At 45.0% G+C, this 21,152-nt stretch overlaps 1 protein-coding gene across 1 annotated transcript in view; it reads left to right on the forward strand.

The window, feature by feature from the left end:
• The window catches only part of ITGA9 (integrin subunit alpha 9), a 366,775-nt gene that overhangs the window by 332,113 nt on the left and 13,510 nt on the right, over nt 1-21,152 (forward strand). Inside the window, exons 26-27 of the mRNA XM_018067208.1 lie at nt 1,579-1,680; nt 17,989-18,108. Coding sequence (XP_017922697.1) covers nt 1,579-1,680; nt 17,989-18,108 — 222 coding nt within the window. The remainder of the gene's footprint in view (nt 1-1,578; nt 1,681-17,988; nt 18,109-21,152) is intronic.

A 21,152-nucleotide genomic window follows, 5' to 3' on the forward strand; every position in this document is an offset into this window, starting at 1 on the left:
ATTTGCAGTTTAATTGCTTTGACCTTAACAAGTTTTTATCTGAAATGTAGGGTCTTATTTTTTTAATTATCTGAGGATTCCGATTTCTTTCAAAGTGTTTATTTTCTGCAGCTGCCAGAGATCTGTTCCGTGCTTCTAATCTGCTCAGCCTTTACCTTTGACAGTTGTCACTATTATTGTCGTCATTAGCAATGTCCAAGGTGATGAGAATGGTGGTCCAAGATTGAAGAGACAGTATGTCCAGACCCATAAAACCACAGATCTACAGAACTAGTGAAAGATTGCTGCATAGAAAATTACTTACTGCTCAATATGAGCTCACTGAAGCAGTTTTTGGTTTTGTTTTTTTTTTTTTTTTTTTTTGAGTGACAAGCTTCTGAGAAGCATTTCAGATGTGTTTTATTGCTGTTTTTAAAAGGACAATAATTAGTGTGTAACTCCCAGGTAAATTCCACAGGTAGCATCCCCAGGTGTCCCCCTTAGAAGGTCTTTGTGGTTTCTTTGGAAGTGATGAGCTGAGCCCCTTGAAACTGTTTTCTGTAGAGACAGTTATCTTCTTTCCTTTTGCAGGGGCAGGTTTAACCAGACATGGGCCAAAGTTGGCCTCAATATGTGCCTCCTTGCATGGCAGGCCACCTGAGTAAATACAGAAGACACCTTTCTGGCAGAGCCTCGCTGCCTCCACAGGTGGGGTGCAGAGTGCTCTGGCTGGCTGTCCTCCTGCTCCTGGAGCCAGCCTGCTTCTCCCTCAGTAGTCAGTGCAGCCGCATCTGGACTGCTGGCTCGATGTTCTGGCCCTTCCCTGAGTCGTAGTTTTGCCAGCCCCTCTCTTCTTTCAGACTCCTTCCCCATCACTACCTTGGAGGCATTCTCTGATTATCTGGATCAGTAGCTTTAAATCTGAGCCCACACTAAAGCTTCTACCCACAATGGCTGATGGGCTCTGCCCGAGTTTTACCTGGAACGAACCTCCTTCCCCTACCACCCCCAGCCCCTTTCTTGTCAGACCATTGACTTATTACAAGCCAGATGCTTTCTCCTTCTCATCTCTCTGTCTGGTACCCTCTTTCCCGCTTAAAGGGCTTTGACCTCCCCGCCCCCCCACCCCACCCCCCACCGCAAAAGCTTCATTTAAGAGCAAAGAAAGAATTAAAAGGAACTCATGTGGAGAGTTTGAGGGTTGTGGTCAAGGCAGGAAGATGCTTGGGAAATGTAAATCAGATGCCTTCTGTGAAAGCCCAGACCTAGATTTATCGTACACAATTCAACAGCTTTATTTATTCTCTACTCTTTGGGGAATATGTCAGTACCAAGATCCAAATATCTGGCTCCTGCTGCTTGGAAACCACAGCACACAAGCCTGCATGTGTTGACTCAGCAAAACTCCAGGGCGCTCCAGCATCCACTATGATATGAAAGAATCTTCAGGAGAGAGACTGGAAATCTCTGCTTCATTCAGTGATAGAAATTTCTGTCTGGTCCACATGGAATCTTAGAATTTCAGTTCCACCTAGGATCTCAGGGCCCTGTCACTGTGACTGAAAAGTCTTACAGCGAGTTATACTGTTTCATCCTCAGGACAGTTCATCTGTCATCCAGTTCATGACCCATGCCAGGGTGAAAGTGGACCCTTCCCTGAGAGTGGTGGAGGTAGCCAGTGGGAACCCAGAGGAGATGACGGTGAGTACAACCCCCGCCTTCGGCCCCCCACCATCACACACAGCCCTCTTCCAAGGGTGAAGGAATTTGGGTGACTTGGGAGACTTAATGCTAGAATTTGAGGATAATAACATCCTCTAAGCCAAGATGTCAGCTTTGTGGTAGACCCATGACCTTGCCTGCCTTGGCTTCCAGGCCCCCCAAGGGGAACTGTGGTCTGCTCTTATTGTGATAGCCTTGTTCTTCAGGATACTGTTACGTGAAAGCTCCTGGCCATGACTAGCCAAAAGAGAAATTGTCTGGAAGTACCCTTGACAGTGCTTATTGCATTTCCATTCTAGAACCAAGACTGTTTTTTATCTTTCTCAGACCTTTTCCTGAAACCTCATCTGCCTTCCCAGTCCCATTGCTCCATGGATAAACAGTGTTTAAACACAAGTTGGTTGACTAACATTCTCTACCTAGCCCCCATATCCTCTATGAAGTGTAGTTGGCAAGCAGCCTCAAGATGGGAGGTGTCACAGCTGGGAATTCAGATAGGGGAGGGAAAGGGGTGGCCTTGGAATTTTGCTGCATTATTATTTTCAGGGGCAGGAGGGGAGGGGCATCCTTTGACACCCAGACTCAGGTCCTAGGTACATAGAAAGGAAAACAGCAGCCTCTGAACTGGTTTTGCCAATAAGCTATGCAGTGATGGCTAGCTTTTTGCATCTCCTTTTCCTGGAATTTACTTCTCTCCAGGAAGACTTTACCCTCTCTTGAAAGAGTCAATACTGCTGTGACAAATTTACAGAAGTGAAAAATTGACAAAGATTATTTGCTTGCAAAGAAAAACATGTTAATTTATTTTCTAGTAACAGAGGAGACACCGCATGTCTAAATGTTAGGATGGGGATCACAGCAAAGAGACTCTTACAAAATGCTGGCTAGGAGGGGTACATATAGAAAATAAATCCCCGGGACCTCCATGAACCAAATGGCAGGGAGGAAAAGACAAAAGCCAACTCCAGATATTTTGATCTCCAGAAACAGTGACTCTAGAAGTGAAGGACTTCAGGATCATTCCACTCCATCCCATTCATTTTCTGTTATTTAAAATGACCGTATTTCCAAGGCCACCCCTTTCCCTCCCCTATCTGAATTCCCAGCTGTGACACTTCCCATCTTGAGCTACCCCAAAGCGTGGGTATTCCATGCCCAGTTCAGGGAAGAAGTGTCAGAGGCAGACTTAAATTCCCTGACTCACGTCGAGAAATTGTCCACCTGGTCATTTTAAACAACAGAAAATGAATGGGATGGAGTGGAATGATCCTGAAGTCCTTCACTCCTAGAGTCACTGTTTCTGGAGATCAAAATATCTGGAGTTGGCTTTTGTCTTTGCCTCCCTGCCAGTTGGGCATTTAACTGCCAATCCAGACCTTCACCTAGGGAGTGAAAAAGAGTGCACAGTCACTGCTCATTGTCATAGCTCCAGTTAAAAAGTTTTATAGGATAAGATAACGTGGCCAACAGGAGAGCTTTAGAATGTTCTGGTAGACCACACTGTTCCCAATTAAGAGCTAACGGAAGTAATTAACAGATTTCCTACAGGTGGAATCGCTTGGGTAAATGAAAAAACTATCACGGGTGCATTGCCTTTGATTAAAACATAGAGCTGTGGGATCCAGAAAGACATTGCCTGACATCCCATTGTTGGATTCTGAGTCATCCCCTAAATACTGCTTCCATTAACTACTGTTCCATTATGAGCACTGTGGTGATATTTTCATTATCAGGAGTTCTTTGGAAGGAGATCTCATTTTCAACTGATTTTTTTCTAGTACTCCCAAGAAAAAAGGAACATCCTTCAGAATTCCACAGTGCCCCCATCCTTCTCCTTTCTATGACTTTGCCTTTCAATACATGAGCCAAAATGAAGTACTACAATCTGTTCTCAACTTTCCTGGCAGGAAAAAATAAATCCTTTCTGAGTAGAAAGGATTGCCTTTTTAGAACAAACATGTTCCTCCCTGTGTGATTCTTCTAAATGCCTGGCACTTTGTCAATATCCATTGGAAGGGAAATTTCCATAGAGGCTAGCCACCAAATTTAAATTGGGCAAAATTTCACAAGATTTGAGATCAGGCACCACATTTGTATGGCCTTGGAATGAACAGGAAGTGTATTTACAGCTGGTAGTGAGCAGGGTGTGGGTGAGAAAAGGAAAGCAATCGGTTTTTAATCACATTAAGTGTGCATGGTGATAAATTCAACTGACAAAGAATACAGATAATTTTCTTTCTTTTTTTTTTTTTTAGTTTCTTATTTTTTTAAATTTTAAAGTCTTTAATTCTTACATGCGCTCCCAAACATGAACCCCCCTCCCACCTCCCTCCCCATAACATCTCTCTGGGTCATCCCCATGCACCAGCCCCAAGCATGCTGTATCCTGCATCAGACATAGACTGGCGATTCAGTTCTTACATGATAGTATACATGTTAGAATGCCATTCTCCCAAATCATCCCACCCTCTCCCTCTCCCTTTGAGTCCAAAAGTCCGTTTTACACATCTGTGTCTTTTTTGCTGTCTTGCATACAGGGTCGTTATTGCCATCTTTCTAAATTCCATATATATGTGTTAGTATACTGTATTGGTGTTTTTCTTTCTGGCTTACTTCACTCTGTATAATCGGCTCCAGTTTCATCCATCTCATCAGAACTGATTCAAATGAATTCTTTTTAATGGCTGAGTAATACTCCATTGTGTATATGTACCGCAGCTTTCTTATCCATTCATCTGCTGATGGACATCTAGGTTGTTTCCATGTCCTGACTATTATAAACAGTGCTGCAATGAACACTGGGGTACATGTGTCTCTTTCAATTCTGGTTTCCTTGGTGTGTATGCCCAGCAGTGGGATTGCTGGGTCATAGATGCAAAAATCCTCAACAAAATTCTAGCAATCAGAATCCAACAACACATTAAAAAGATCATACACCATGACCAAGTGGGCTTTATCCCAGGGATGCAAGGATTCTTCAATATCCACAAATCAATCAATGTAATTCACCACATTAACAAATTGAAAAATAAAAACCATATGATTATCTCAATAGATGCAGAGAAGGCCTTTGACAAAATTCAACATCCATTTATGATAAAAACTCTCCAGAAAGCAGGAATAGAAGGAACATACCTCAACATAATAAAAGCTATATATGACAAACCCACAGCAAACATTATCCTCAGTGGTGAAAAATTGAAAGCATTTCCCCTAAAGTCAGGAACAAGACAAGGGTGTCCACTTTCACCGCTACTATTCAACATAGTTCTGGAAGTTTTGGCCACAGCAATCAGAGCAGAAAAAGAAATAAAAGGAATCCAGATTGGAAAAGAAGAAGTAAAACTCTCACTGTTTGCAGATGACATGATCCTCTACATGGAAAACCCTAAAGACTCCACCAGAAAATTACTAGAGCTAATCAATGAATATAGTAAAGTTGCAGGATATAAAATCAACACACAGAAATCCCTTGCATTCCTATACACGAATAATGAGAAAGTAGAAAAAGAAATTAAGGAAACAATTCCATTCACCATTGCAACGAAAAGAATAAAATACTTAGGAATATATCTACCTAAAGAAACTAAAGACCTATATATAGAAAACTATAAAACACTGGTGAAAGAAATCAAAGAGGACACTAATAGATGGAGAAATATACCATGTTCATGGATCAGAAGAATCAATATAGTGAAAATGAGTATACTACCCAAAGCAATTTACAGATAATTTTCTTGGGACTCATTGTGTCTTATTTTCATGCCATGGTATGGGGAGTGCTTTACGGAGCATATGGGTGAATAGCTAGAAATACGTTACTGGATGTTTGAGGCATTTTCCTTTTTTATTAACAATACATTTGAGGTGCCCTTCCTGGGCAGAGTGTTAGCCACGTGTCCAAGACCAACCACACCAGCTTGCCTGGCTTTGTACAGACTCAAACCTGAGAATTCTGGACGAGGTCTGAGTGACTACGTTCAGTGCTGACTGTGCCAATATAATACACCGAATTTCCTATTATGTCCAACCCAACGCTTTCTACTTTTCTGGGAGAGCTGCCAACAGCTTAGGCTAGAAACTCCCTGGGGGCAAACCAAGAATCTACATCACACCAGCTCTGCTACCGAGAGCTGCCACCCCAGACATTCTTCTCTGGCCATATGAGAGGCTTGTGTGAGTTACAGAGCAAATCTGTTTTGTCGATACTTTGAAATAGCAACATGTGTGATAAACATGGAAATCTACAAATGGATAAATAAGTCATTGCCATGTGGAGTGGGCACCAGGTTGAGATTCTAGGTGCCAGGAGGAGAGACTGACTCTGTCTCCTTTTAGCAGAAGCAGAATGGATTAGAATGGTATTGGGTAGCTCTCAGAATTGCCAGCAAGGTTGGAGAGCCTGACTGGGGATGTGAGAAACCTACAGGGCCAGGACCACAGGTTGGGGCAGGCCCCAGGGAGAGTCTGGCGTAGTACCCTGGGCACTACTTCCCTGGCTTCTCTCAGCCTCGTGCTCTAGAGTCACCGGGGAGCCTCTTGCTAGCTGAGGTTAGGCCCCTGTCTGGGGAACCAGGCACCCCAGGAAAAGCAGGTGGCTGGCATTTTGGGCTATTGTAGTACAGCCTCCCCCTCACCCTGAGACTCACCCATAGGAGGATTTCCCAGCACTGGAAGGATGCTAAAAAGTGACGAGCATCCCCTCCCATGTGCTTCTTTAACACTACAGGCAGCATGGGGCCATCTAATCCCTGGCTCATTGAGGGCTCTCTTCTGAGCTAGTCTCTGTTCAGTCATTTAGACCATTTTGTCAGTTCCATTGATAAGAGAATTTGCAGATTTTTGTCCATAGGTGGTTGAGGAGTGTTTGTGCTTTGGGCTTTGTTTTAAGAATGAACGTGCTTGAATGAGCTACTTCTGATTTGATAGGGCAAATTTCTGGGCCCTTCTCCTACTGCCATGGAAACCATATGTCCAAAGAGCTGGTCACCTCCCTTCCACAGTCCTCTGACATCACCATCCCTTACCCTACAGGTGGGGAGACAGGTCATAATTTTTACAAGTCCCCAGAGATTCCACTGTGCCCTCCCTGAGTTAGAACCACAGACCTTTTTCCTCAAGTGAACAAAGAGCCTCTGATGCTTAGGAAAAAGAGGCGACTTGCCCTGGATCTCAGGTCGCTGAGCCAAGGATAGGGTCCGGAACTTTTGAGTCCCATCCACATGCTCTTTTCTCTGCTCTGCAGCCACTCAGTCATACAAGAGGGCACTGGGCAGTCTTGGATAAAAGGTCCTTGACAAGTGCAAGTGTCCACCCTGGAACGGACACTGACTGGTTTTAAAGTCTGTTATAATTGCCAGGTTCCCTTGGGGCCCAGCCAGTGCCTCCTGACTGGACCTGGCTCTCCTCACCTCAGTGGAGGCTTTCCCTGCTCACTCTCAACCACACTCTAGAATGGAGCCTTCTGGCTGCAGCCTTGCTTTAATTTCTGAATAAACCTGCCTCTCATGTACGAACTGATCAGGCCAGCAAGTTCCAGCTTCATTTTCTCTGAAGCTGGTCAAGTTCACTTCCCAGTCTTGACCCTTCTGGGAAGTCAGTCCTTCTAGTTTGGCCTATTCTTTGTGAACAGGGAACACTGTATTCCCCCCTTTGGAATTAGAAGAGCCTGCCCTCAAATCCCATCTCCCTCACAGCCCAGTGGTGTGACTGCAGGTATCAGGTGAGCTCTGTGAGCCTCTCTTTTCTCATCTATAACATGGGAAAGCTAGTTTCTCCTCCCTGGAGATTTCCCCTCCATTCTGCTTCCTGCCGCTATCCCCACCAAGCCAAGATGCACACCAGCATATCTCAACCAGAGGGTGTCATCTGAGGTGGTAGATGAGAGACTCCAGAAGGTCCCGCCTGTAGTTCCTTTGTTGTTTACTGCATCTTGAACCAAGCTGACAGTTTTCTGTCACCAAATAGACTGTGACTTGTACCTTACTATTTACATGCCAAATTGCAGTTAAAATTACATTATACCCAGCAAGAGAGTTCTCCTTCTTGTTACATCAAGAGGTAGGAGGAAGGAAAGAGACACCTCCATTCTCTGTCATCATCCAAAGATGGTAGGCAGTCTTCTCCCTTCACCCACCACCCCCATGTGAGAATTAAGCTCTAATCAAAAGGAATTTAGGAAAACCCCAGTGTAGTTTGCTGTTTGTCACTGTTTGAAGTTTCATTTAATGAATACTCTGTTGGGGGCTTGCTATGGGCCAGGCAATGTATGAGGCACTGAGGATGCAATGGGGAACCAAATAGCCATGGTCCAGGCCCTCCCAGAGCTAACGAGGGGGTTACAGACAGTAAAAAGAGAAGCAAACAGCGTTGTTGTTGTTGTTGTTGTTGTTTTTTTTCAAACTGAGGTGAGTTCCAAGGGAGTAACCTCTTCTAGATTGAGGGAAATCTAAAGAATATTTCTCCAAAGAAGCTGAAGTCTAGAGAGGGAGGAGGAATTAGCTTGCCAAGCACAGGGAAGAGTGTACCAGAGAGAAGGGAGAGCTATGTGAAGACCCAAATAGCTTGGCGTGTTCAAGGCTGCAACAGCAGTACGCAGTACCTGGTGAGTGGTGAAGACATCCGTGACGGGAGACGTAGGCGGGGTCACACCATATAACACCAGGGGGCAGTTACAAAGGGAAACTGTTGCAGGCATTTGTTTTGAGCAAGGAATGGCCTGATCCAATGTATTTTTTAATAAATTTATTTATTTTAATTGGAGGCTAATTACTTTACAATATTGTATTGGTTTTTCCATACATCAACAAGAATCCGCCATGGGTATACACGTGTTCCCCGTCCTGAACCCCCCTCCCACCTCCCTCTCTGTACCATCATAGGCTACTGTGTGGACAGTAGATTGTAGGGGGCTATAGGAAAGTTGTGATCATCACTTGTTAGAAATGATGGTGGCCAAGGAGATAGAAGTGGACAGGTAGATTTATATCAGTAGAGGTCTAGCAGTCTGTGCCAGTCACGTGTAGAGTATCTGTCCTAAGGGGTGGCTGCTGCTGCTAAGTCGCTTCAGTCGTGTCCAACTCTGTACAACCCCATAGACAGCAGCCCACCAGGCTCCCCCATCCTGGGATTCTCCAGGCAAGAACACTGGAGTGGGTTACCATTTCCTTCTCCAATGCATGAAAGTGAAAAGTGAAAGTGAAGTCGCTCAGTCGTGTCTGACTCTTAGCAACTCCATGGACTTCAGCCTACCAGGCACCTCCGTCCATGGGATTTTCCAGGCAAGAGTACTGGACCTAAGGGGTTGGGAGGGATCAAAAGACATCTTGATACAAAGCCCCTCGCCTGGTACATCCACGTGGGCAGTCAGTTAATAGTGGGTCCCGTTGCCTAAGGTTTCTCTGATGGGGAAGCTGGTAAAGAATCTACCTGCAATGCAGGAGATGTGGGAGACATGGGTTCAATCCCTAGGTCAGGAAGATCCACTAGAGGAGGAAAATTGCAACCCACTGCAGTATTCTTGCCCAAAAAATCCCATGGACAGAGGAGCCTGATGGGCTACAGTCCAAGGGGTTGCAAAGAGTCGGACATGACTGAGAGACTAAACACACGCGCCCACTGCATAAAGAGATGGTCAAGGATGGGAGGAACCAAGTGAAGAATAGCTTCTCCCTCCCTCAAAACCTCAAGAGTCATGATCAGTTTACTCTAAAACAGTGGTTTCCAGCTGTCGTCATGCTTATCATTATCATTTCTTCAAGCAACAGAACCCATTTCTAAATTGAAATGTGCTTTGATTGAGTCAGAGGTAGGGTGCCTGTAACTCACCCCGTTTGTATCTCTGTTTTCTCTGAGGGGCCTCTACATGCCCTCACCAAACCCCTGGGCTCTATGGAGCTAGGAAACCACTGCTATGGAAGGCTGTATTTAGGGCAAGGCTGCTGTCCCATCCTTCAAATTCTTTAGACATGAACTGGACCTCCAATAAACATGAATGAGAAAAAAAAAAATTAGCCTCAAGACTTCCACAGCACAAACAGGGGTTAACACTGTACACACATGTGTGTGCAGACACACATGCTTGAGCACACACACTTATACATACACTGTGTGGTTTTGTGTTGGGAAAGCCTGAATTGAAGAGGTTAGGACAAGCTGCATGGAAGGAATGACCCCTGAACACATACTGAAGGCATTTTCTAAGTGGACGGGGGGAAGGTCAGCCTGCAGGTAGAGTCAGATGGTGTCTTAGGATAGAGTCTCAAGAAGCAGACCCTCAGATGAGGATGTGGGTACAAGAATTTTTTTAAAGGAAGTGTTCCCAGTGAGATGGGGAAAGAAGTGAGGAGATAGGATAGGGAAAGAGAACGAGGGAAACAAGAGTGGGATTCCAGGGGCCTCTGGAACTCAATACTTCAGAGTTCTCCTACTCTGAAGCAAGGGAGCTAGGCTTTCTCCCTCCTGTTGTGTGTCAGCCACTGGCCAGAGGCTGCCCAGGAGATACTGAGCACCAAGATCCTCCCCGGCTCCCCATGCCCTGAGGGAATGCAGCCTCTGACAGTGCCACCCACTAGAGGTGAATGCGTGTAAAGCTGGGATTGGATGTAGGGAACGGATTGAGGGACCTGAGAGATGTGAGCGAAGAGCCAGCAGCGGTGAACCCAGGTGTCACTGGTCTCCACCCACACCCTGGGGGCTCGGCTCGGCATGCCTTTCTGTGCCCCATTTTGCTTAATGACTTCATTTTTGTTCATTTATGCTCAGTTCTGGTGATGTGCTGGCATTTGATGTGATTATCACCTGACACACTCACGTTGCCCTGTGAGCAAAATATTAGTGCTTCGACTCTCTGATGAGGAAACTGAGGCCCCCAGATGACAGCCTGAGATGCTGAAGCTTATCAGTGAAAGAGCCAGGTCTGGCGTAAGGCCCACTGTTTGCAAGCCCGAGGCTCCTTTCATCCTGTGCTCCTGAGGCCCGAGCTGTCCCGTTGTCTGGCCCACACACAGTGGAGCACCACTCCTGGCAGATTGGTAGGAAACATAGCCATGGGTGGTGAACAGCTGGCCTGTCGTCTTCGGAGAGACCCTTGGCTCCAGTGACCTCAGAAGCACATCATGTTCTAACTTAGTGGTCTGTTGATTCTGGAACTCTTCCTGTTGTGGCCTGGTCCCTAACCAGATGCACAGCTACTCATCAAGAGAATTAGCACTCATCGAGGGCCCTCCTTAGCCTGCGGCAAAGGAGCTATGTCCCCCCCCACCCCCCTCCCCCGCCCTTTAAAGAACGATCATGAGGTTTCTCAGGAGTAATAGATATAAAACCTCTCACCACAATGTCTGGCACACAGTAAGTTCTCAACAAATGTGACCCATTCTTAACGATTAAGGAATTAGCACCAGTCTAGCTCATCCCTCTGCAAATTCTAACAGAGCAAGGAATTCCTGAAACCTAGCAGCCAGGGGCAAGTTTGACATCTTTGTTTATCACAGCACAGACTTGCAACAACCAGCTTGCCAAATGCAATTTATTTTCTGTTCATTGATGTCATCTCCGTAAGTCTGAGTCTTCAGACTCCCCTGAGCTGGTCTGCTTTCTGAAGGCTCTGTTCTGAGAGCGATTTAAGATGTGGTTCCGCTAAGAACGTTTCCTCCAGCTCCCACAGCCCTGTCTCCCTGCCCCCTCCCCCACTGTTAGATGTAATTAGAAGCAGGTGAAAATGGCATTTCCTTGTTCCAGATGTTCTTCTTTCCCCACTTTTTGTTTTACATACATTCCTTCCCTCTGTGAGACCTGTGTGTGATGTTGATTATGGAAAGCATCTTGCCCTTGTAATTGACCTTCAGCCAGGGGGGCTGGAGCTGAGATTCCCGTTGGGTGTTGCTGATGCTGAACTGTCCCCTCAGCCCTAGAAGCCCCCTGTCCACAGCCCTGGGACAGCTGTACTCTATTTTGGTCATGTTCTCAGGCCTTTTGGAGACCTGAGCATTTCCAGCTATGACATTAAGCATATTTACAGTGGTCAAAACATAAAAGTTTCCAGAAACCTGCAAGTGAATCAAGTGCTGTGGTTTAGGCTTGCCAGCTGCCCCAGACTGAAAGTTGGTTCTCTGATGCCAGCTTGCTAGCCTCAGGTGCGTTCAAGTTTATAGCAGCAGGTAGGATGCCCAGCCTGTGGGCCTGCCATTGCCCCTGCCCCATGGCTGTCCTCCTCTAGGAATCTGTTGAGCCAGGCAGATCCTCAGGCTCCTCAATTCTCTTATGTTTTATTGGTTAACACCTGACACACAAGCCCCCCAGCCTCAGTCTGCTACTGTGCGATCATTTATCCCTTCGCTAATCAGAACTTCTGCTGCTCCATCTCTCGGCCTCCTTCCCTCCACCCTCTGAAACCTGCAGGCTCCCCCTCAGCCTCAAGTCTTTTTCCTCCTTTCTCGTTACTTCCTGTTATGTTGGGAGTGTGGATCTCCCCTGGTGATACCACTTCCTCTACAGCCTTCGTACTGGGTCTGTTCCTTGATCCCCCACACAAAGTTCTCCTTGCTAACCTATATTCATTTTGCAGCCACAGTGCTCTTTGCAAAATGCAAACTATGTCACTCCCTAATTAAAAACTTTCATTGGCTTCTCATGCTTAAGATAAAGCATAGAAATCTCTCTGGTTTTTTAGGTTTAATTCCACAGTATCTGTAATGCAGTATTTAAAGCATCCCTTATTCCTCCTATACTTATTAACAATTTTCTCAGATAGTTTTATGAATGAATATGATGATTCTTAAGGGTTATTTATAAGGAATTCTCAAAGCCGTGCCTCAGGAAGACAAAAGAGGGTCTACATTGCTTTTTGGAGTGATTCTCTAAGTAAATAAAGGAGAATCAGAAGCTTGAATTTCAGTGTTTTATGAAAAGAAAACTAACCTATTAAACCAAGTTATTTAGGAATTAGAAATTATGATCAAAATAACTGCAGGTTTGGCTTGATTTAGTGCAGCCATCGAAAAGCTATATGAGGCCAGTTTTCAGATGGAAGTCACATGGTTCTTTAATGTAAAGCATATAATTCTTAACAGTCTCCAGCCCTTCTGTGTTGCTCCAGCTTCATCTTGATCATCTTCCCTTGGCTTCTTACTCATTCCATTTGCTCCAACTGTGCTGTCTGCTGGCAGTTTCTCACCCCTACTAAGCTGTCTCCTGCCATAGAGGTTTTTCACGTGCTGTTCCTTTTTGGAATGTGGTTCCTATCCCTCTTCCTATCCCTCTTTGACTAGTTAACTTCTGCTTATGCTTTAACTCTCAGCTCAGGCAGTCCCTCAAAAATTTCTTACTGACTGCCATGCTTATCTTAGAGTCTTTTCTAACCATGAACCTCTCCTTGGGGGCAGTTTCCAAATTATAATTTTGCATTTATGTGTCTAAACTGGCAAGTATTCTCTGTAAGATGGAAGTTCCATGAGGGCAAAGACTGCCTGTTTTATTGATCAGAGGATCCCCACAGTGCCTGGTACATACTAGGTCTTATATATACATTTGTTCAATGGATGGACAGACAAACAAATGGACGGATGGGGGGGTGGATAGATGGCCAGGATTCTCAAAAGAAATAACATTTGCCGATTTATTTTTGAAGTAGGAAAAAGAAAAGCACACTCAGAAACTCTAGCTTCAAATCTTTCCTTCTCTTTTGTTGCAGAGGGAATCATAGTCATACTTCATCTAATGTTATGGCAGAAAGGACATTGAATTTATTAGTTGGCGCATTCATGAATCACATAATGGATCACTACCTTGGTCTTGGTGACAGGAGAACATGCATTCAAATCCTTGTTCTGTAAGAATTCAGAGTTTACTGGAGTCCATAGAAAGGAAGATACATCATTACATTGCAGAGTGAGGAGGACTTAGAACTGGGATGATGAAGTGCTCCACAGTGGTTTCAGAACTAACCCTTGTGGAAGGTGGGTTCCCTTAAGTTGGTTCAGGGGCTAGGGTAGAAGGGACTGGCTTGGGAAGGGAGGCTGATCAGGCAGCACTCTTAACTGCCTACCTTCTTTAGATACAGAAAATCTCCACATTTTTTCTGTTTTACAAATGGGGGTGCTATCGCAGGTTTTCTCTGTTAAGAGCAGTTGACAATTGTTGTTTCCAAAAGCTCAGAGAATGATTAATCCTGCTGAGAAAAGCAGAGTAAGTCAGTCTTCTTGGAACAGAAGATGTTGGAGCAGAGCCTCTCCTTTTAATTTTTTTTTTTTTAACTTGGCTTCCAGATGCTGAAACTCTTAAAAAATAGTTAAAGTAAGAAAAAGGAAAAAATAACCCATGGTATTAAAAAACACCTGTTTACTTTAAAACCTTCCTACTTTTTTTGCAAAGCTGAAGTTTTATATATGTTAAATTGATAATGATTTTTTCATATGACTTTATAGCATGTATCATTTTTCCCACGTATTATCATGTAAGACTTGGGAGTCAAGCAAAAGATGATTTCATGTCCTTTCTACAGCATCCTGGAGTATTTTCTAGCCCCTTTCTACTCAAAATGTGGTCCATCAGTATCAGTATGACCAGTGAGTGTAACCAAAATGTGGATCCTCAGGCCCCAACCTAGACCCATTCGTTCAGAATCTGCATTTTAAGTAGATTCCTCATAAGATTCTTACACAATTAAAATTTGAGAAAAACACTGTTTTAACAGGCCTGCCTAACTCCCTAGTGGGAGCTTCCCCGGTGGCTCAGTGGTAAAGAATCTGCCTGCCAATGCAGGAGACACAGGTTTAATCCTTGGGTCAGGAAGATCTCCTGGAGAAGGAAATGGCAACCCGCTCCAGTAGTCTTGCCTGGAAAATCTCATGGACAGAGAAGCCTGGTGGGCTATAGTCCATGGGGTCACAAAGAGTCAGACGCGACTGAGCACGCACACATAACACATGCTCTGAATTGTAAATTCAGTATAAAGGGAAACCATCTATAGTATAAACTGAGAAGTGATGTGTTGAGACCTGTGCTTTAGGAAAGCAACTCTTAACAGCAAAGAGGCTCCTCCAAGGCTCCTGAAATAATACTGGTGAGAGAAGCTCAGGCTTGACCCTAAGCAATAATTGGGGATGGGGAGAAGAGATATTTAAAGAGGTGCCAGGGATGAGATTAAGAAACAACTATGTATAAAATAGATAAGCAGTACGGATATATCGTGTAGCACAAGTAATTATAGACATTATCTTTTAATAACTTTTAATGGCATATCATTTGTAAAAATACTGAATCACCATGCTGTATACCGGAAACAAATATAATATTTTAAATCGACTGTGCTTTCATTTTAAAAAATACTGTGGACTGATTCAACACTTTTTCTTTTGATTTAAAATAAAGGATTTTAGCAGGATCATCCTGCTTATTAATGGTGGCAACCAACTGGATTGTCAGTGCTTCCTGCCTCTCTCTGTGATCCATGCTGCTATTCTTTTGACTTTTGTCTAAGATACAACTTCTTAGAACTGCCGGCTGCTCAGACCCTCCCCGACAATGAGTTTATTAGAGTCGAGATGTGTAGGAACCAGCTCTGCCAAAGCATAAAGCACACGTCCAAGATGATGAACGGCATCACTAAAAATAATAAAAGATTAAGCACACATTCCAGGGAAGTGACAGGGCATTCTTATGGAATTTGCCAGACTAAACTGTAGTGGATTCTCTTCACTGTCTCTCTATCCGCAAAACCAGACCTCCAAAGTGGCTTTGCCGAGATACAGATTTTGGACACCGCTGGCAGGCAGCATCTCTGTGCAGCTGTAGGGCTGATCCAAGGGGCTGGGCTTGCAGCTGACCCCGTGGAGCCCACAGCCTGTCTCAGCAGTTCATCATCAACAAAAAGCTCAGCAGCCTTTCCCGATGCGACCAGAGACTAGGAACCTTCAGAGACCGTCTTACTTCCCCATCGCACAGAGGAGGAAACTGAAAAGATGATCTTGGTTGCCCAAGGGTGCACCTCTTGGCTGTGGTGCCTCATCATTCATCTGTACCTGATACCACAAGAGACTCTGAGTGTGGGAGATGATTTGATCCACAGCTTTTTAGAGGCAGTGACTCAAAGACATGAATCTGTCTTTAAGGACAGGAATCTCTAATCTGAACCAGATAGAAAAGAGTAGGCTTAAGATGACAGACTTTACAGTCCATTTCTATCCCACCTCCCCTCACCCCCATGTATTCCTTCTTCAGGGTTCCCCCATATCTGAAAATCAGTTCATGAAAATGCATTCAACTGCATACATGGGTTACTTACACTGTTCTCTATGTATACTGACTTCAATAAATCATTTTTTTTTAATTAAGAAGTGTGCCAACCGTGCACAACCTCAAAAAAAAACCTTCCTGCCAGCAATGCTAGTGATACTGATGGGAGCACCCAGCATGTGTCGGGGGTGGACTCTTCCAGGTGTGTCGTGTGTGTTAGCCCCTTGAATTCTCTGGGGAGGGGCTGTTCTAGCCCTATTTTACAGATGAGAGAACTGAGGCTCAGAGAGGTAAAGTACCTTGTCCAAGGTCACATAACCAATGAGTATATGCTACAAAGAAACCTCATTTCCATTCCCCAAAAATGACCTATATGTTCTGTAGGCTGTTTTCTTTGACTTGTCCCAACACAGAAAGGAATGATTTCTCTTCTGTCTGACTTCCCTTGAGATGATATTTTGGATTCAGGGTCTGTCTCATGGATGTCCCCTCCCCCGGCACACCCCCCGCCCCCCCAAAGCCCTTCCTATCCTTCCTGTAGGAATGAAGACAGTGAGACAAAGATGATTGAGTTTGTTCTCCTTTTCACCAAGGGAGAAACAGTGAATGATTCATTTAGTTGACAGACTGTCTTTAAAGAGCCACCATCAGCCACACACTCTATGATGTGCTAGTGACCAGCTTAGATTGGGCCTTCGAGGGTGGCTAGAACTGAGTTCAAATCTTGACTCCACTTGAGCTAAATGGCCCAGAGCAGGATGGTGCTGAGTAGCTCCTGGGGTGATTCTGTGAGTTAGACAGGAGATTGCAAGGAAAGCACAGAGCCTACAAGAAATGTTAGAGAGAGGGAAGCCAGGCCCTAAAAAGAGAGCGTAAATGGTGCTAGGCTGTGTCAGCTCAGTCATGGGCCCCATCACCACTGAGGCTTGAGCAGGAGAGCAGGACCTTCCAGGCAAAACATCAGCTGGCTTCCAGGGCTGAGCGAGGTTGAGGTAGGCTTCCCCAAGGAGGGGCTAGACATTCCAAGGACACGGACCAGGTTGGACAAAGCCCTGTGCCTGGGCCAGCCTGTCTGCCGAGGGAGACAACAGCTGCCCAGAGCGGAGATTTCTGTCTCTTCAGCAAAGAGGAGCTTGAATGGGACCATGGGGTGTTGGGAGGATTGGCCGCAGAGGTCACGATGGATGCTTTGAATTATGCAAAAATAGACTCCACTGTAATCAGTAGGGCAAAAACAGAGCCAAAGGATACAGTCAGTGTTGAGCTAATACATGTTAAACAATGGCAGGAGGGTGTGGGAGCCCTGACTCGTGTGTCAGTTTCAGTGGTGTAAATAGTCTCATGATGGACCATATCAGAATACCATTGTAATGTCCTTAGTTGTGGAGCTGGGAAGAGAGGCGCACCATTGGCATCACTGGAATGAGCCAGCATACCACCATGGTTCATAAAAGCTGGAACAGCTTGCCTCACTGAGACATGGGCTCCGAGGAACCTATGGCTCCCTTTGGGGACCAGGGCTTAGCTCCTCAAGTGAATGCCTTCAGTGTCCTAGGCATCATCATGTGACCCAAGGCAGACTGTGCCTAGCCTTTGCGATCTACAGTCTCCTAGGGAAACTGGCATTAATCCAGTAATTACAGTAAGTTACACAGTGCGCAGAACGCTCAGAAGTCCTATCTTATCTGGAGGGCACACCCATGTCCTTTGTTTCAAAACCCATAATAAAGCGGAGACTGTTACTGTCTTTTCTGAGTCAAGAACATAGTACCTCATCAAAGTTTTTCGCCATGCGTTCATTCACTTTGTGGTATTTAAATCAAGATTGTTGTCTTTACAAGCCCTTCAAGAATTGAGACTTCAAGTGCCTTTTCAGATCCTAGTGAAAAACCCATCAGAATACAACCAGGAAAGTATTCAGCAGAGTCCGTTTTATAGCAACAGCAGCCTGGACACATCTCTCCGGTTCAGCCTCAATGTCAAGCCCAGGTTGGACCCCCTCATACGGTGGGTGCTTCTTCTGGGGCACCAGCTCACTCTTGCTTTGCCTCCCAGGTGGTCTTCGAGGCGTTGCACAATCTGGAGCCACGAGGCTACGTCGTGGGTTGGATCATTGCCATCAGCTTGCTGGTGGGAATCCTCATCTTCCTGCTGCTGGCTGTGCTGCTCTGGAAGGTGAGTGGAGATCGTGGGTCCCGGGAGTCTCCACCCGGACAGCCAGCTCTCCTGCCTTGCTGGGATAGAGCTCCTTGAAAGTGGTTTCATGTTGGAACTTCCTTCCTGGAGCAAGGTCCCCTCCAGGCAGTGAATGGAGTCTTGACTCCTCATGAGGTCATTCACACCTGAGGACTGGACCACTTCAGAGGGAACCCCAGAATTCACCCTCTTCTTCTTGGGGCTTCCCAGCAGAGTTGCCACCAGTCCTACTTGGTGAGTAACAGCTGGGACTGGGATGTGGATGGTTAGCTTGTTTACCTGTCATAAACATAAGAAAAGAAGCTACAGAGCCACTCTCTGTTCTTCTCCCATGTGGAATATGGGAAAGATTTCCACCCAGAGGACTCTAGTAATGGAGATAGGCTATGTGTCCAGAGTGCTGCCCAAGTGTCTCCATAAGAAGTTCTCCCAACCCCCTGGGGGTCCATTTGTAGGTGGTAGACTTTCCCTGCCTCCTTCGACAGGGAGCACCTGCTCATCCTTCACATCTTGCCTCTTGTCACTTTCTCAAGAAAGAGGGGTGTTCTCACCCTCAAGTCTAGGATAGTTTCTTTGCTCTGCACTTTGCTTTCAGAGTACCTGGGGTCCTTGACTTTGGAGCCTCTGTATTCATCAATAATGGTTTCAGAGTCATTATCTGAGGAAGGTCTGCCTCTTCCACTGGAAGGTAATGTGCCAGCTGAGTGGGGTCCCGTCTCTTCTTGTTTCCACCGAGTTCCCAGCTCCTTGAGAAGCACCAGGGACTGCAACTGGGACTTTCTGACACCAAGTTCCTGCTTTTCTAGTGTTCTGGGTTTCAGAGGCAAGTGGAGACAGCCTTTTACATGATTTTTGGATGGATGCTTTAAATTAAATGATTAGTTCCTTTGGGATTCCAAAATAACTTGTATTTCTTGATCAATCATAGAAATATATCAGTAAGAAAAAAGTTGTCAAGTACTCAGGAGCCCTTAGCCTAAAACTGCTTTTGGTCACTTTACCTTTTGACCTTTTTCTCTTCATAATAGACAAAGACCAGGCATTCTCGTACCACCTACTTATTTTAGTGTATTAAGTTCTCCAGTAAAATATCTAATATGTTTTCAAGTGCAGGACATCTAAAATGAAAGCAATAGATTGAATTATCAATCTGAAAAAAATATATACTTCAGAGTATCTAAGAAGTCTAGAAACAGGAAAAACAGTGTCTTGCAGTACATTTTTCAGATTGACATTTGGACTGATTGCTTTAAATTCAGAGATTCTTCACCTAAAAAGTGTTTCAGGTTTGAAGAAAGATACATTGAACATATCACTTGAAAGTAAGTTTACCTCGGGTTCCCATGCTTTGAAGGCACCCCAGGTACTGTTTCATAGCCTAGCTTTCTCTGAACACAGAGTTGTGAACATCTTTCCCTGTTTTTAAAAACCTGTGTCCAGTGCTGTCCTTGGGCTGCAGTTGTTAGAAGATCCCCATCCTCAGATGTTGGGGTTCAGGTGGTTCCTGGCTTCACACTTCTTGTAACTGCAGCAGTGGATATGCTTAGAGCCAAATCTTTGCACAAATCTTTTATTATGTTCTTAAAAGGAAACTTTAAAAACAGAATTACTGAGTCAGAAGAAATGCGCATTTTAAGCCTTTTATTACGTATTACCAATTGCCTTCTATAAAGGTTACACACGCGGTGTATCAAAAGTGCCTATTTTCCCATATATTTGCCAGGAGTGGATATTACCTTTTTGAAAAAAACCTGTCCATTTGTTGTTTGTTTAATCTGCGTGGCCAGATAGATTGTTAATTCTCCATTTTCTCCAACTCCTTCCTGCCAAGGCGTCTGGTCTGTGGGTAGAGAACAAAGCCAGCTCAGTGCTTGAGATCTGAAGACAGCAAGGGCTTTGGGGTGTGTGTGTGTGTGTGTGTGTATGTGTGTGTGTATGTGAAAGAGAGAGACTTCCTCTGTTTTTGTATGAGCATTTTATTTATTCATTTTTTAAAATTATATCACACTGTTGCTTTAATTTGTATTCAGAAAATTTCAAGTAAGTTTAGACATCCTTTTTTATATATTTATATTTTACTTGCATTTCTCTCTCTCTCTCTTTTTTTTTTTTTTTTGTTACTTTTTGACTGCAAACTGTGGCATGTGGGATTTTGTTTCCCCAATCAGGGATCTAACCTGCGCCCCCTGTATTATAAAAGTACAGTCTTAACCACTAGACTACCAGTGAAGTCCCTGTATGGACGTTTCAGAAGAGAGGAAACACTGTCCTCCATGGCTGGGTGCATGGGACCGGACAGGGACATGGAATGGGCAGAGTGTGGTTGTGCCCACCACCTCCTGTGATGGGAGGCCCTCCCTCTGGCCCCCACTTTGCTTTGCTGCTTAAGAGCACCCTCTCTCCTGAGCACACACTCCCACCTCCTTCCAGTTGTCATCTGCTTCGCTTTGTTTCTCTTGTGTTTGTTTAAAGAATGTAGTTGCAGGAGACGGTGTCACGGGATGGCCAGCACCCTGAGGTCACCGAGTTGTGTGTGATCCAAAGAGCCCAGGTCCAAGAAGGCAGATACCACTCTCTGCCTTGGACTAGCCATGAAGTGGTGGCAGTCAAGGGGCCTTCACCAGACAAGGTCACCATTAAGTGGGGGTGGGAGGAAGGGTCTAGAACAGTTCTGAGAAAGCTGGCGAGTGATGACGTGTAGGTCAAACAGTTTTGCTCACCGTCCAAGAGCAGTATTTGATTTCAACTCATATTTACTGAATACTTGCTTTGTACCAAACACTGGGCTAGGTGCCTGCATGCCACAGTGATTGTGACTTGACTTGAATGCATCTCCATCGAGCATACAGACTGTAAATATAGTTGAGGGTGGTGAGTGCTGGGTAATGAGTGTTCTGGAAACTGTGAAGAACACCATTAATTCCCCTGTCCCCACTCCAGGGGAATGAAAAGGCAGAAGAGTGCAGCACGGTAGATGAGGGCTCAGGCTTTGCAGGCTGACAGCTGTGAACTGGAACCCTGGC

This window comes from Capra hircus, chromosome 22 (assembly GCF_001704415.2).
Source record: "Capra hircus breed San Clemente chromosome 22, ASM170441v1, whole genome shotgun sequence".
Lineage (NCBI taxonomy): Eukaryota > Metazoa > Chordata > Mammalia > Artiodactyla > Bovidae > Capra > Capra hircus.